Genomic DNA, 16,762 nt, shown 5'->3' on the forward strand with positions numbered 1-16,762 from the left:
AATAACTATGCCGGTATGCTATACTCTAGTCATAATACGTCTAGCATCGCACTGCAGAGAGTAAGCGTAAGCTTGACTCAGGTAGGTAGGCCATAACCACGAAGACGACACTCAAAATCCAAAGATAATTTCCTAAATACGCCCTAGAGCAAGTATCACATAAAATATACGAGCTGGCTAGGTAGTAGCAGGCTTACGAAGTACAATCTAGTTCTCTTCCTGGATTCACCCAACAGGCCAGGAATAATCCCATCAAAGCCCTGACAAAGACATACGCTGAGTTTCGTTGTGTATGATCCAAAAGGTATGCCGAAGAAGCGGCGGTTCAGCGTGGAACCATTATCATTAATAAGGCTGTCTATAATATGCCTCTGGAAATCCCTCTCGATGCTCAAGGGAGGCGGTATCACACCTACCCCTGGAGACCGGAGCACGATCGCGCAACGCGAATGAGAGCTGTCTCTAACTACACACAAAGTACCCTCTTCCTGGCAACACCCCACCCCGAGTCGCTCAAATAATCTATTGCCATGCCGTGTATGTCCTTTCCATTGACCCGCCTCTACCCCTGACACCCAGAAATAGTGCCCATCCAGGCCCAATAGCCACTGCCGCGATAACTCAAGGGCAGAGGATGAAACGGAACGGGCGAGTTCCCTAAACCGACGACCTGGGTTTGGCACTCGGCGCCGAGTTCCGGGCAAGCATGCCCATCCCGGCAAAAATGACACCGATAGGACTCACGCCGGAGGACGCTTCATACGCCCAGGTCTCTAGAGGGAACCTACCCGGTCCGCGCACTGGATTTCCGCGTCATAACCTTGGTGATGGCATGGCGTATGGTGATCCCGGCCTTTTCTATTTCCTTCTTGGAGAGTCCTGATGTCACGCATACCTTAAGTGCAGGTTGCACTTGCCATCCGCCACTCTGGGACCCGACGTAGTTCAGCAAAGGCATTGTCTTCAGTTTCGTGATGAGGACCCCGTTGGCCAAAGCCTGCCGAGAATGTTAGCTCCTAATCTCCAGTGCCGCCACAGCAGTCAAGCACATAACGCAGTTACCTACCTCGTCCACGCACTCCTGTAAGAGGCGTTCTTGGCCCAATATGGACAGATTACGCCCCTTCACCACCTCGGGCTTAAGTACCAGGAGCAATATCGGATTTTCCGGTACACTTGTGCATGTGACCCAATCGCTGCGAGGATCCAACTGAGCTCTCATCGCTCGGATGTTGTCACGGCACTGCGTCAAGATGTCCGGGTTCGACTGCAGCAGGCTCAGCGTTTCAGTTGCGGTAATCGCAAGCATGGCCGGTAACGCAGCCGAGAAGGTGTATGAGGCGGCTGAGATGCGTTGATGCTCGACAACATCCTTGGCCCCAGCGCAAAATCCTCCGCCAGCACAGAGAGGACCGGCCAGAGACCCAACAATCATGTCCACCTGAGTTGGGTCGACGTTCTGGGCTTCTGTCAAGCCCCGCCCCGACCGTCCGAGGGTGCCAAAAGACCAAGTCTCGTCCAGGATGATGCGAAACTTGTACTTTTCCTTCAGCTCCACCAACTTGGGCAGATCGACGCTGTCGCCGGTCATCTCGAAAAGCCCCTCGGCCACAATGAAGCGCCTGGTCAGCTTCTTTCCCGCTTGGTCCTTGACCACTTTCAGCATGACACGCTCTAAATCATCCATGTCGCCGTGCTGATACCATTTGATGCTGCTACGGGAAATCTCGAGGCCCCTGCGGATCGCGTAGTTCACGGCGCGATCGGCGACAATGATGTCTCCTCGCTTGCAGAAGGCTGGGATGACGCTCGATATGGTCGAGAAGGCCTGGGCGTATACGATACACCCCTCAGTCCCGAGGTAGTTGGCGATATCCGCTTCGGTCTTCATGTGAACATCCTGCGTCCCGTAGAACTGAGGCGGGCCGCAAGGGCCAACGCCGTATGTGCGCAGCGTCTGAATTGCCTTCTCCTTGATCTGTTCGTTGGCGTTGAAGTTGTAGAAGTTGTAGGTTGCAAGATTCGTCACTGTCCGTCCATTGCTGAGCTTGGACTTCGGTCCCGTAGGCCTTATAGCCCGTCATCAGTATCGGTCACTCGGTTTCGACTCCAGCCGGTATTCCGTTGGGACCAAGGTAGTGAGTACATACCCAACGATGACGGGCAGCTTTTCAGCCTCTACCTCCTCAAACGCAGTAAGAGGCGCAACCAGGGGCTCGGGACTCCATTCGTAGACTAGTTCGTCAATTTCCTGCGCACCAAGTCAGACCCCGCGACGAAGAGGAACGTGAACATTGAAGCAGGGATGGGCTAATATGCAGTGATGGATGGCATACGTCGTCGCGTAGTTTCACGTAATTTTGTTTCTGAGTAGAGTAGGAGGGAGACAGGAGATATCGAATGAAGAAGATAACCAGTATTAATTCTATCGCGGAGCGAATAGGGTCGTTCTGGTAGCTTGACTGGACGTAACGAACAAGGACAGCGGACCCAGGCAATTTCTGAAAGGTTGTAACGACATATCGTAGCCACGACTTCAGGAGAATCTGCGCTTCGTCCAAGTCCATATTCGCGTAGGTAGAGGGTGGGCGCAAAGGCGAAAAGGGGGAAATATTAGGAGATGAAGTTTAGGGGGATATCGGTCAACAAGGAGGTGTCGCAGGAAACGATCATTTTCAGCAAGTTCAGAAGTTCAAATATGGTCCCAGAGAGTGTCCTAGGCGCTCGGTGATTTGCTCGCGTATATTAGGCTATGCACGCGTTGGCTTAGCACCCGAGAAGCACGGATTTAGTACCATATAACCCCTGAAAAAACGTACAAAGTAGTACTTCGTGAATTACCCTTTTAGGAAGTTTAAAAAGGTTCGAGGTACGTGCCTACACTAATAGCACTAATACGAAAACAAATTTCAAATACTATTATAAGATATCTTGAGGTTAATCTAGAATCTATCTATAGCTATTTTATATAAGAAAGGATTTAGTTACTAGATATATATACGGGCTATATAGGAGGTAGTTTATAAAGCTATTAGTTACCATTTAATATATTAAGGAGCTATAAGGTAGTTTTAGAGAGTACTAAGTCTCCCTGTTTTAGTATATCTAAACCTCTATATTTTGTATAGAATCTTAATATATCTAGTTATACTTATTGTCGTGATACTATTGGTTTATATAGGCCCCGCAAGTATATACTGTACGTTTTTTCAGGGGTTAGATAGTATACTCTAACCCCTGTTTAATTTTGTGTGGTGTACTTGCGGATCTGAATAAACCAATAGTATCACGATAATAAGCGGAATAGACTATAACTAGGTATATAAATAGCAGTAATTCTCTATATAAAATACAGGGGTCTAGATATACTACTAAGTATCCGATTAAGCTATATTATAGCTCCCTAATATAAAGTCATATAGTATTAAAGTAATTTATAGCTACTAATAGGAACTGTCTCCTACGTAGTATATATAAGTAGTAAGTGAATCCTTTCCTATAGAATATAGCGATAGACTGATTTTAGCTTGACTTATAGATATGTTATAATACTATTGAAAATTTGTATATTATAGATACTATCAGTATAGGTATATTTATCGAACTTTCTTTAACTTCCTAAAGAGTAGTTTACGAATATATCTTAAATATAATTAAATAGAGGTTATATAGTATAATACGTAGTTATAGTATTAGGTATATAGGATATAGTAGTTATTCTAGTATTAGTATTTTCTATTATTACTATTGATCTTACTCTGCTATCCTATCTAATCTATAGGAGTTTAATTTAGACTATATAGTCCTTCTTAAGTAGCTATAAAAGGAAAATCCCGGGGTCCCGGGGAATACCTTTATACTTATCCTTAAGTAAAGTGGTGCTACTACGGGGCCGATATAGCCCCGGTTTATCTCTTTTATATATCTGGATTATAGCTTTAGGCTAGTAGCTAATAAAAGGATAATAGGCTATAGTTCGGGTTACCCTAGGCTAATCGCTAGTAAGGGAGCGGAGGCCGTATAGGTACCGCGGTGTCTTATAACACGTTAAATAGCACTTGTAATAGTAAACCTAATAGAGCAGATATCTTGTGTGTATATATTATATTAAGTTATATCTATAAGAGTCTCTTATCCCTTTATTTAGGTAGTGTAGACTTTATCTATAGGTACTATATTATTATTATTATTATTATTATCGATCCTACTCCGCTATCCTAACTAATCTATAGGAGCCTTTCTAGGCTATATAGTCCTTCTCGGGTAGCTATAGGGGGGAAAACCCGGGTAAAACCCGGGGAAAACCCCTATACACTTTCTTAGGTGGAGTAATACCGTTACGGGGCCGATATAGCCCCGGTTTATCTCTACTATATATCTGGATTATACCTTTAGGCTAGTAGCTAATAGGAAGTATAGCAGGCTAGGGTTAGGTAGGTTAGCCTAAGCTAATCGTTAGCGGCGGAATAGGGGCTAAGGGGGTACCGCCACGCCTCCGCGGTACGGAGGCTATAGCCCTTTAGCCTCGGCCTCCCTATATCCCCAAGGATCGTGCCTTTATTCCTTCTACTCGGTTAATAAAGAGAGTAAGGGAGGTAAGCGCCTTCTGCCTCCCCTAAGTGGGTTCCTGCTATATCCGGCGGTAGGTAGGGGGAATAGGGCCTTACCCTATTATAGGAATTAGATAGATAATATCCCCCGAGGCATTTATACCTTAATCCTCCCTCTTCATCTTATAACGCTAACGAGTTCGTTATAGGTTTTCCCTGATCTATTCCCGCTAATAGTCTTATAGGTATATCGTTATAGCCTATACAAACTAGTATACCCCTTTAGTTTTCTTATTATACTCCTATTATATTTTAACTATAGGTGCTTTATAGATAGTATCGCAGTAGCGTAGTAGCGTAGGGTTAATTAGGCAGTATAGTAGCGATTTATATATATATATATATAAGTAATCCGAAGTAATAACGTAATATAAGTTCCCTTTATAGCGTAGCGGTGCCTTAGTGGTAGCGTGCTAATAGTCGTAGATATCGTCTCCTAATAATAATGATACTAATAATAATAATCGCCGCTATAAGCGCGGTATAGTTCGTGTTATACCGTATATAGCCCTTAGTAGTATCGGAGTAGTATTATAGCGCTAACATAGGGTAGTTATATTCGTTATAGTAAGCGTTTAGGTATTTACCCCGATAATATAAAAGCCTACGCTAATACTACGGGAATAGGCGCGGCCTATTACTAGTATACTAATAGTCGCCGTCCGTGTAAGAATATAAGTCGCTTAGGTACCGTGGCGGTATCGTGTAAGTATCGGGGTGGATATAGCTAATAGTTTAATAGGTCCCCTCCACTACTAAGAAGTAGTAGTAACGTCTTATAGATATCTATTAGGCGTATATAGCGGTAAAGGCCGCTAATAGCGCGGGTATCGCTATTATAGGTATTCCCCTTTAATACCGTGGCGGTTCTATACTAATAAGTTATAGGCTAAGGAGCGCCTAGGGACGGCGTCCTGGTCTTTTAGCCGGGCCCTAAACCGGGCGTTACCTTCCGGTCATAGTCGCGGCGGTACCGTGTCGGTAAAGGTGTAGGAGTTATCTTATTAGATAAGGCGTTTAGAGGGTAAGATAGACCTTATCCTAGAATACCTTATAAGTGGCTCCCCCCTGGTCCCGCTACGACTCCTTAGCGGTATTAGCTAATTAGCCTGATAGGGTCTTAAGTATATTAAAAGCGGTGTTAATACCTTTAAGGGAGGTAATAACGATAAGAGCTAATCGGTGGTATAATAGTACCGCGTTAATACTATTAGGGCCCCGGCTTATAGGGCCCTTATCCTAATACTTAATTAGTCGTCGTGCTACTTTATCCCCCATACGGTCCCCCTTTAGTATCGCGGATATCTTCGTAGGCCTCTATAACTTCGAGGGCGAGGCGGAAGTCCTTAAGCCTCTTCCGTTATAGGAACTACCTTATAACTGCCCTGGCTTCCGTGTCGTGGTCTAATACGTCGTATAGATCCCCTTCAATCGTGAGTAGTCTCCCTATAGCACCGAAAAGCTCCCTACGCTCTTCCTCAGTTATATCCTAGTATTAGAGTACTATATACTCCGCTATTTCTGCCCCCCTATTGCTATAAGGGCACCGCATTATTAGAAATCCCGGTACCCTCGCTTTTACTAAGAAGGCTTATAGGCCTAGCTTTTTTATTCTAATTTAGGTAAGTACGGCGCTCTATAGCTTTAGGAGTCCTCTATATTTCCAGAGGGAGTATTATATTAGGGAGCGGCTCGGTACCGTTATAGCGTAGGTGTATAGCCTCCGTGACTCTGCCTAGGTTTAACCCTAGTCCTTTATAAGGGCTTTCCTCGGGGCTATATTTCCGGCCTAGGTTATTAGGGCGTTAAGTTAGGCTATCCACGCGAGGGCCGTATAGGTCTTATAATACCGATTCGGTGCCGCTAAGGCTCTCGCTACAGCGTATACTCCGGCTAATATCTTATCTTTAGTTCTCTCCTTTTATATCCGGCGGACTTTCTAGACACTAAGGCTTACAAGGTATAGGTTAAGGGGGGGGGATAAAGGTCTCTTTTTCAAGGACCCTAACCGGTATAGCTTTATAGGCTCCGGCTACTAATCGGAGGCACCGGTTCTATACCGTTATAAATACCGCTACGGGGCCTTACCGGGGGCCGGCCCTTATCTTATAAACGGTTAAAGCGTAGTAGGTAATTATTAGTCGTATTACTACGAGGTATAGTCTTTTTATATCCGCGAAGCTATACCCCTACGCTACTGCGCTAAGCCTTAAGAAGGCGTATATCTAGGTAGTTAGGCGGCTTTTAACCTTTTTAGTATTTTATCGGAAGTTAAGCTTCCTATTAAGCTAAACGCCTAAAGACTTTATCGCCTCCGCTACCGGCACCGAAATAGTATTAAGGGGGAGCGGGGTAGGTAAGGGTTAGCGTAACTTCGTAAAGGGAATATAAATACACTTAGCTAGTTCGAACTATAATCCGCTCGCTATCTCCTATTCTAGGTATATCCTCTATACGGCGGTAAGGCGTTACCGCGTCTATACCTCCGTCTTACCCAAGGCGATAATATTTATATTATCGGTAAAACCTACTACTATCGTTTTAAGGACCCTTTCTAGCTCTTCGTATAGAATAGAGATATAGAGGATAAAGAGGATAGGGGAGATCGGGGAGCCTTATAGTATACCCCTGTAAAGGTGTTATAGGGGGGCCGTTTCGTTATTAAGTAATAGCTAGGCTATACAGTCCTAGAGAAAGCTACTAATTAGGGTATTAAGCTACCGGGGGTAGCTTTTCCTTTTAAGCACCTCGATAAGGCGGGAATAGGGGATAGTATTAAAGACGCTTTTAATATCTAGTTAGAGTATCGAAGCGGTGCCGCTATAGGCCTAGCTCGCCTTTACGGCCTCCGTGGTTCTTTATACTACTATCTTTATACTTCGCCCTATCCGGTTACTTATTTATCCCTTTAGGAGGAGCCGATACTCCTTTACTATAACCGCGATCCGGTTACCTAATATCCCCTTAAGGACCTTACCTATTATACTAAGGAGTAATATTGGTCGCTAGCCCTTTATTATCCCGTAGTTAGCCAGCGGCCGGCCTTCCTTTTTAAGGACTACTATAATAGCGTAGCGGCACCTTTTCGGGTAATAGCTCGTTTTAAGGCACGCTATAAAGATAGTACTAAGTCTTTAGTATAGGGGGGGTCTATATACTTTTAGGAGCCTTATTAGGAGTCTGTCGGGGCCTAATACCGCTTAGGGTTTTATCTTCTTAAGGTGCCCTTATACGTCCGCTACGGTAATATCTTAGCGGATATCCTACCCTGGGGGGGATTCCGCGCCTAAGGGCCTAGGGATAGTAGGGAGGGGGGGGGGGGAAGAACTTCCGGTTTAGGACCTTAGCTTTCTCTGCGTGTATAGTTACCGGGTAGGCGTTATCGTCTCGGTATAATAGTAGCACTAATAGGGGGTCCGGTAGTACGCCCCCTTTAGTTTATACTTATTTCTATAACCGCTAAAGAAGGCTATTATCCTTCCCGGTTAAATAGAGTAAATACCGCTAGTATATCCGCTTTATTACCGCTATAGCCTTATCCCGGCGCCTTTCCGCTTCCTAGAACTCGTCCTATTAGTTCCGGGACTTCCTAGATATATATCTACGGTAAAGGCGCCTTATTTCTTAGGTAACGGCGGTTAGCTCCGCATTCCACTAAGGGGTGGATAGCCGTCTAGGGGTGCCCCTATAATGGCGCGGCGCGGCCTTATCGGCTATAATTATAAGGTCTACTATTAGGTTATCTAGTACTAAGTCGATATCTTTTAGTAATATAAGGGGGCCGGTCTATTATAGCCGCGTAGTAACGAGCTAGGGGACCTATAAGGGGTTAAAGTCTTTCTAGACTTAGCGGGGCCTGGCTAAGTCCCGTGGTAGTATTATCGCAGTAGTCGGCGAGGCGTCTATCTTTATAAGGATTCGGACTATCTATAAGTAGTAGTTAAACCCAATAACGGTCTTATCCGGGCCGCTAATATCGTAGCGGAGCCCTTATATTACCTATATAAGGTCGATAGTGCTAGTACGCCGGCCCGGGCGGTACTATATAGTTATTCCGGGGGGGGGTTATTAGGTTAAGGTTTTACTGGGTTATAAGGGTAAGCAGGGTTTCGACTTAGGGGTAGTACTACGGTGGCTATAAGTATAGGGGGTAGTATAGGTTAAAGTCCCCTATAAGGATATATCGGCTTTATAGCGGTGCTATATCGAATATATCTTATAAGGGTATATTCTAGGGGATCCTAGCCGACTAGTAGTTTTCTAAGTAGATTAACTAGATTATAAGGGTATTATCTCCGGTCCCGAATATAACCGTATAGGTATTATAGTAGGCCCGCTACGTCCACGTATATAGCGGGTATCTCTTATAGATATATAGAAAGGCGTAGCCTCCTCCTTAGATTAGCCGATTATTACGGCCAATAAGCCTAACATACAGGAAACCCCGACAGAAACACTGGAAATCACGTGGGAGCTCACGTGACTAAAAGACCAGGGTGGAACGACGGAGTGTAGGACTCGGAACACTCCCGCGTTCCAGGAACAAGGGAGCGTCTAGAACCATAACTCTCCAACACTCCTAACGATCCAAGAATATATAGCTAGAGGAAGTTATAGATAGTATTACTATATATACCAGAGTATTCTAGGTCTTACTTCTACTAGAGAATAAGATATCGATTAATCTAAGTCTTTACCTAGACTATTATTCTACGCTTAAACCTACCTTATAAAGAAGACGCCTAGTCTTTACGACGTAACTACGACTAAACCACTACGAACGATAGTTACTACTCTTTAGTTAATATCCTCTTCTTATTTTAAACTAAAACCTCGACGCTAGTCCCCTATCGTCTGCTATACTATAGAGGACCGGAAGCCGTTATAATACTGGTATACCCTTTAGGAGGGGTATACGGGGCTTTTCGTGAAGCGGTTAAGGCTAGGTTTCTAAATTATTATTATATTATACTCGGCGCGGTACTAGAGTAGTAGCTCCTACCGCGCCTAACTCCTCCTTATATTCCACGAAAGGACGTGGATTTCTATTAATTAAAGAGGGGGGGGGGGGTTAAGATAATATACCCGGTATAACCGGGGTCTAGCTTTAGGATTCCTATTATAGTGCCTTATCGGTCCCGCGGGGGACTATATAGGCGCTTATTGGGCCTAGTATCGGGGAGCCCTCCTATCCCCTAATCCTCTTCGGGGGCCGACCCCTACCTTTACGGAGGGGTTAGTCCTAGTCCTAAGCGATAATAATCGGGGGAAAGATCTACGGCTACTGCGGGTATACCGCTTCGGTCTAGCGGGTAATATCGAAGTCCTTGGCTTAGTACTTATACGCTTCGCGGGTTTTCTCGGCCTCCTTTTTTAGTAATCGGTATAAATTATCGAAGGTATTATAGTCTTGAGTATAAGCGGCATAGCGGCGGGGGCGTCCCGGCGCTATAGCTTCGTAATATCCTAGGCCTTAGGGGTATACTAATTCGGGCTTAGCGTAGTAACAGTATACTCTCTCCGCCATAGGGTAGCCGTTTACTCGGTAACCGAAGTATAGGTATTTATAGCACTTTAGGAGGCTAAGGTCGGGGTTATATAGTTTATAGATATAGCTGCCCCCCTTAAAGAGGAGGGTATTCCGGATAAGGCTTACTACCCTTTCCGGTAAAGCCGATTCGATAAGGAGGAGCGTTACCCTATTAGTACTATAGCGGGGTACCGGCTATTATACTTAGATAATTTTTACCTTAGGGTTAATATCCTATAGGGATACTAGTAGGTCTTCTTCGGATAGGGCGTTAAGGACCTCCCGGGAGATAGCCTTAGCTAGTATAGGGTAGGTACGTACGGCTAGGATGGCTCCTTTACTAAAGGCCTTCTTAATCTATTATTCCTTATAGGCAGCCTATTACTATACCCCTTCAGTAAAGGTAAGGTAGATATCTCCGCTTAGTAGTTTCCGTGCCGCTACGGTATTATATCGGGTAGTCGTGGCGTTTATAGCTTAGATAATCTCTTTTAGGGTCCAATCCTTAAGGGGCTAGTCTTCGGGGAGGGTTCCTTAACGGATAATTAGTTCCTAGTAATACCTAGCGGAGATTATTTTAGGGGGTATAGGGTCCCGCGGCGGTGCTATTACGGGAGCCCGGGCTATAATATTAGCCTAAGTCTCTTTTATACTATTTATCCCTTTTCGGAGTTCCTCTCGGATAATATAATAAACGGTAGTATATAGGTACGCTAGCGGTATCGTACTAGCGTCCTTACGGGTACTACGTATCGTGATTAGTTCCTTTACTAGCTCCACGACCTAGTTAATCGTGTTCCTGTTAGCTAGTAGGGCCTAAATTTCTGCCCTAATCTTAGTTACACTTAGTTCTAAGGGGCGTAGTGGTCCCCTTTTAGTCTTATATCGGTTCCGCGCTATATCCTACCACGGGCGGGGGGGGGAGCGCTTATATTACAAAAAGTGGGTCTGTTACGAATTCTGTATAGTTAAGGCCGGGGCGACGCTATCCCACGACTCTTCCGGCTATACCGTAGCGCCGGTATTACGGTGCCGCTATAATAGTATCCCGGGAGGGGGGTAATAGTTATAATCTCTATCCCGATAGTTTTATCGATTTTGCTCTTATTATACGCCCGTGGTTAATAGGCGTGTCGATTATCGTCTTGCCTCTTATATAAGACTTGAGGTACTATATTATTTAATTCTATCCGGTCGTTCCCGGTATCTACCCTTATTATATCCTAATACCCGAGGTCCCCGAGGTCCGAAGCCCTTAGCTAGGTATAGTCTGCTAGGTGTAGACGATGCCTATACGATATACCCCCTTAGTTAAGGTGGGTCTTCCTAGGTTAACTAACTAATTAGAGGCTTCGATTTAAACCATAAGCTCTTAACTTTTCTATTATAAAAATAATAGTTAAGGGAAAACGCCCTCGTAAAAGGGATCTAAATCCGCCCTATTTCACTATTTAATTTAATTATATTATAATTAGTTCCTTAATTCTAACTAGCCGGATCGGCTTAACCGGATCTATATCTATCGGATCTACTACGCCCTTAGAGGCTATCGTCGTTACTATAGATATGGCTTTAGCACGCTTAATCTCTTCGTGTAGTTATTTCGACTACTTAATACGATTCTTTTAATCTATTAAATTAAGCTATTATTCTAGTTATTTAATCTCCGCCTCTAGTAATACCTTCGTTAATCCGTCTACAATTATATTCTTCGTGTTAATATATATATAACCTTAAAGAGTCCTTATTATACTAACTAACGCGCCTACTAGTTATATATATTAATATGGCGTAGCCGTATTCGTAGGCGTTATGCTTTCTTATTAATAAGGCTAATAGTTTACTAATTATTGTAATATAGCTATAGTTATTATTAATATAACCGAAACTCTAAATCTATTAATATCCGACTAATACATAATATCTCCTTAGCCGCCTTTATAAAAGCGAGTAATTCCGATTCTATTAACGATATCGTAATTATCGGTTACTTACCCGCCTTATAGTTAAGTATACCACTAAAAAGCTTTATCGTATATTCTTATAAACTCTTACGGTCTAGATTATAGCTGAAAAATACGTCGCTTAGGGTTAAAAAGACTCTATCCTCACCGAATTCTAGGTAGTAGTATCTTATATAGTATAGGAATAGCAGAACTTATTAAGCCCTCTTAAGGTGGTTAGAGGAGGGGTTAATATTATATTAGGAAAGCTTTATTATTATTATTATTCTTACTCCGCTATCCTATCTAATCTATAGGAGCCTATTTAGACTATACAGTCCTTCTCGGGTAGTTATAGAGGGGAAAAACCCGGGGCCCCGGGGGAAAAACCTGTATACTTATCCTTAGTTAGAGTAATGCCTTTACGGGGCCGACGTAGCCCCGGTTTACCCCGTCTGCGTATCTAGATTATACTTTTAGGCTAATAGCTAACGGGAAGGGTAGTAGGCTATGGTTCGGATTAGCCTGGGCCGGTTATTAGTAAGGGGGCGGGGGCCGAAAGGGTGCCGCGGGGTCTCCGCCGTGTAGCGGCCGCGGTATACTAATATTGGCCTCCTTACGTCCCCGGGGTTACGCCTATTATTCCTTCTATTTGATTAATAAAGAAAAGGCGAGGCAGGCGTTCCTACCTCCTTTAGGGGGGGGGGTGCCTTCTATATCCGGCGGCAGGTAGGAAGGGTAGGGCTCCGCCTATACCCGAAAAAAAAAATAGTAGATAGATAATAGAATTCAAGGTCCTTTTCCTTTTCCTCTTTTTCTTCCTATAATGCTATAGAGCACGTTATAGGTGTCCCCGGTTATATTCCCGCTTACGGCCTTAAAGGCTTACCGTCGCGGCGATATACTAACTAGTAATATCTTCTAGTTTTCCTATTCTTAATTTATGATTTCCTTAGTTAGAATTAGTATGTGGTAGTTTATAGGTGGTATAGCGGTGGTGTGGGGTTAACTAGGTAGTATAATAGTAGTAGTAATAATAATCTTACTATTAACTATAAATAAAAGCATAATATAAGTGTTTTTATATTATAGCGGTACCGTAGTAGTAGTATACTAATAACCGTAGATACCTCCTTTTAGTAATAATAATAACCGGTATAAATAAGGTACTATTCGAGTTATACTATATATATACCCTAGTAATACCGAAGTAGTATCGTGGTGGCTAACCTATATTAGTTACCTCCGTTATAGTAAGCGTCTAGGTAGCTACCCGGATAATATTTCCGCCTACGCTAATAGTACTAGCACCGGTACCGTATACTTCTAATACGCTAATAGCCGGCGTCCCTATAAGGATATAAGCCGTTACTATACTATAGTAGTACTATCGGTATATTAAGGTAGTCTAACTAGTTAATAGGTCCCCCCCGCTACGAAGAAGTAGTAATAGCGTCTTATTAACGTTTATAGTCTTTATATATCGGTAAAGGCTACTAGTAGTAATAGTATCGTTATAGTAAGTAGTCTCCTTACGGTATCGTGGTAGCGCCTTACTAATAATCTATTAGGCTAAGGAGCGCCTAAAAACGGCGGCTTTATCCTTTAGACGGGCCGTCTCTTAGGCGCTACCTTCCGGTCGCGGCTATAGCGGCACCTTATTAGTGGAGGGGACCTTATAGGATATCCTCTGCCGCGTTCGCTATATAGAGGCGATAATAGGTATCCTAATAGATAACTATATACGTAGTCCCCTTTCGGTTCCGCTACGGCGCCTCCGTGATAGTAGAATAGCTAACCGGTTCTAGGACCTCGAGTATATTAAGAGCGGTATTAATGCCTCTAAGGGAGGTAAGGATAAGGCTAGTAAGGAGTAAAAAAGGGAGGGGGGAAGGCTACGGCCTAATAACGCTTCGATACCCCCGGGGTCCCGGCTAATAGGGCCCCTATTTAATACTAACTAGGTTATTATATTACTTCTTCCCCGCTATAGTACCGCCGCGTTCTTATAGGCTTCTATAACTTTAAGGGTAAGACGAAAGTCGTTAAGCCTCTTCCGTTATAGGAATTATTTAGCTATCGCCCCGGCTTCGGTATCGTGGTCTAGTACGTCATCTAAATCCCCTCTAGTTATAAGTAGCCTCCTTATAGCACTAAAAAGCTCCTTACGCTTTTCCTCGGTTATATCCTAGTATTAGAGTACTACGTGCTCCGCTATTTCTGCCCCTCCGTTACTATAGGGGCACCGCGTTATTAGAAATCCCGGCACCCTCGCTTTTACTAAAAAGGCTTATAGGCCTAGCTTTTTTAATCTAATTTAGGTAAGTATAGCGCTTTATAGCTTTTGTAGTCCTTTATATTTCCGGAGGGAGTATCGTATCGGGGGGCGGCTCGGTACCGCTACGGCGTAGGTATATAGCCTCCGTGACTCTACCTAGGTTTAACCCTAGTCCCTTATAAGGGCTTTCCTCGGGGCCGTATTTCCGGTCTAGGTTATTAGAGCGTTAAGCTAGGCTATCCACGCGAGGGCCGTGTAGGTCCTATAGTATCGATTCGGTGCCGCTAAGGCTCTCGCTATAGCGTGTACTCCGGCTAGTATCTTATCTTCGGTTCCCTCCTCTTATATCCGGCGGACTTTCCGGGTACTAAGGCTTAAGAGGTATAGGTTAAGGGGGGGGATAAAGGTCTCCTTTTTAAGGACCCTAACCGGCGTGGCTTTATAGACTCCGGCTACTAATCGGAGGCACCAGTTTAATACCGTCATAAGTACCGTGGCGGGACCTTTCCGGGGGCCGGCCCTTATCTTATAAACGGTTAAGGCGTAATAGGCGATTACTAGTCGTATTACTATAAGGTATAGTCTTCTTATATCTATAAAGCTATACCCCTACGCTACCGCGCTAAGCCTTGAAAGGGCGTATATTTAGGTGGCTAATTAGCTTTTTACCTTTTTAGTATTTTATCAGAAGTTAAGCTTTCTATTAAGCTAAACGCCTAGGAACTTTATCGCCTCCGGTACCGGTACTAAAGTAGCACTAAGGGGGAGCGGGGTAAGTAAGGGTTAGCGTGACTTCGTAAAGGGGATATAAATATACTTAGCTAGTTCGAACTATAGTCTGCTCGCTATCTCCTAATCTAGGTATATCCGCTATGCATCGGTAAGGCCTTACAGCGTCTACGCCTTTATCCTGCTAAAAGCGATAATATTCGTATTATCGGTAAAACCTATTACTATTATTTTAAGGACCCTTTCTAGTTCCTTATATAGAGTAGAGATATAGAGGATAAAAAGGATAGGGGAGATCGGGGAGCCTTATAGTATACCCCTATAAAGGTGCCGCGGGGGGGCCGTTTCGCTATTAAGTAGTAACTAGGCTATACAGTCTTTGAGGAAGCTACTAATTAGGGTAATAAGCCACCGGGGGAAGCCTTTCCTTTTAAGCACCTCGATAAGGCGGGAATAGGGGATAGTATTAAAGGCGCTTTTAATATCTAGTTAGAGTATCGAAGCGGTGCCACTATAGGCCTAGCTCGCCCTTACGGCCTCCGTGACTCTCTATACTACCGTCTTTATACTTCGCCCTATCCGGTTACCTATTTATCCCTCCGGGAAGAGCTATTACTCCTTTACTTACGGTTATAATCCGGTTAGCTGATATCCCCTTAAGGACCTTATCTATTATACTAAGGAGTAATATCGGTCGCTAGCCTTTTACTATCCCGTAATCGGCTAACGGCCGGCCTTCCTTCTTAAGGACTACCACGGTAGCATAACGGTACCTTTTCGGGTAATAGCTCGCTTTAAGGCACGCTATAAAAATAGCACTAAGTCTTTAGTATAGGGGGGGTCTACATGCTTTTAGGAGCCTTACTAGGAGTCTATCGGGTCCTAGTACTGCTTAGGGTTTTATTTTCTTAAGGCGCCCTTGTATATCCGCTATAGTAACGTCTTAGCGGATATCCTACCCCGGGGGGAATTCCGCGTCTAAGGGCTTAGGAACGGTAGGGAGGGGGGGGGGAAGAATTTCCGGCTAAGGACTTTAGCCTTCTCTACGTATATAGTTACCGGGTAATCGCTATTCTCTTAGTATAATAGTAGCACCGATAAGGGGTCCGGTAATATGCCTCCTTTAGTTTATACCTATTTCTATAGCCGCTAAAGAAGACTATTATCCTTCCCGGTTAAGTAAAGTAAGTGCCGTTAGTATAGCCGCTTCGCTACCGCTATAGCCTTATCTTAGCACCTCTCCGCTTCCTAGAAATCGTCCTATCGGTTCCGGGACTTCCTGGATATATATCTACGGTAAAGGCGCTTTACTTCCTGGGTAAGGGCGGTTAGCTTAGCGTTCTACTAAGGGGTGGATAGGCGTCCGGGGGTGCCCCTATAGCGGCGCGGCGTGGCCTTATCGGCTATAGTTATAAGGTCTTCTATTAGGTTATCTAGTACTAAGTCGATATCCCGTAGTAATATAAGGGGGCTAGTCTACTATAGCCGTGTAGCGGTAAGCTAGGGGATCTATAAGGGGTTAAAGTCTTTCTAGACCTAGCGGGGCCCGGCTAAATCCTATAGTAATATCGTCGCGGTAGTCGATAAGGTATCCGTCTTTATAAGGATTCGGGCTATTTATAAATAGTGGTTAGACCCGATAATAGTTTTATCCGGGCCGCTAAAGTCGTAG

The 16,762-nt window shown here is 44.2% G+C and overlaps 1 protein-coding gene across 1 annotated transcript; it reads right to left on the reverse strand.

Moving 5' to 3' along the window:
- Positions 1 to 307: 307 nt before the first annotated feature.
- On the reverse strand, positions 308 to 2,697 carry SODALDRAFT_333684 (serine palmitoyltransferase). The gene is made up of 4 exons (XM_028612044.1): positions 2,337 to 2,697; positions 2,151 to 2,251; positions 1,067 to 2,069; positions 308 to 997 (listed from the first exon to the last, which is right to left on the reverse strand). The coding sequence occupies exons 1-4, from the start codon at positions 2,565 to 2,567 to the stop codon at positions 785 to 787; spliced, it is 1,548 nt and encodes a 515-aa protein (XP_028465725.1). The 5' UTR covers positions 2,568 to 2,697; the 3' UTR covers positions 308 to 784.
- Between the last annotated feature and the right edge of the window lie 14,065 nt (positions 2,698 to 16,762).

Source organism: Sodiomyces alkalinus (assembly GCF_003711515.1).
Source record: "Sodiomyces alkalinus F11 unplaced genomic scaffold SODALscaffold_6, whole genome shotgun sequence".
Taxonomy (NCBI): Eukaryota; Fungi; Ascomycota; class Sordariomycetes; order Glomerellales; family Plectosphaerellaceae; genus Sodiomyces; species Sodiomyces alkalinus.

Bases quoted from the DNA above. Each gene is read 5' to 3' on its own strand.
- SODALDRAFT_333684 (XM_028612044.1), bottom strand. From the start codon at position 2,567: ATGGACTTGGACGAAGCGCAGATTCTCCTGAAGTCGTGGCTACGATAT. The intron at 2,252-2,336 runs GTATGCCATCCA...CTTGGTGCGCAG, and splicing joins ACGTGAAACTACGCGACGAC to GAAATTGACGAACTAGTCTA. The intron at 998-1,066 runs GTAGGTAACTGC...CATTCTCGGCAG, and splicing joins TACAGGAGTGCGTGGACGAG to GCTTTGGCCAACGGGGTCCT.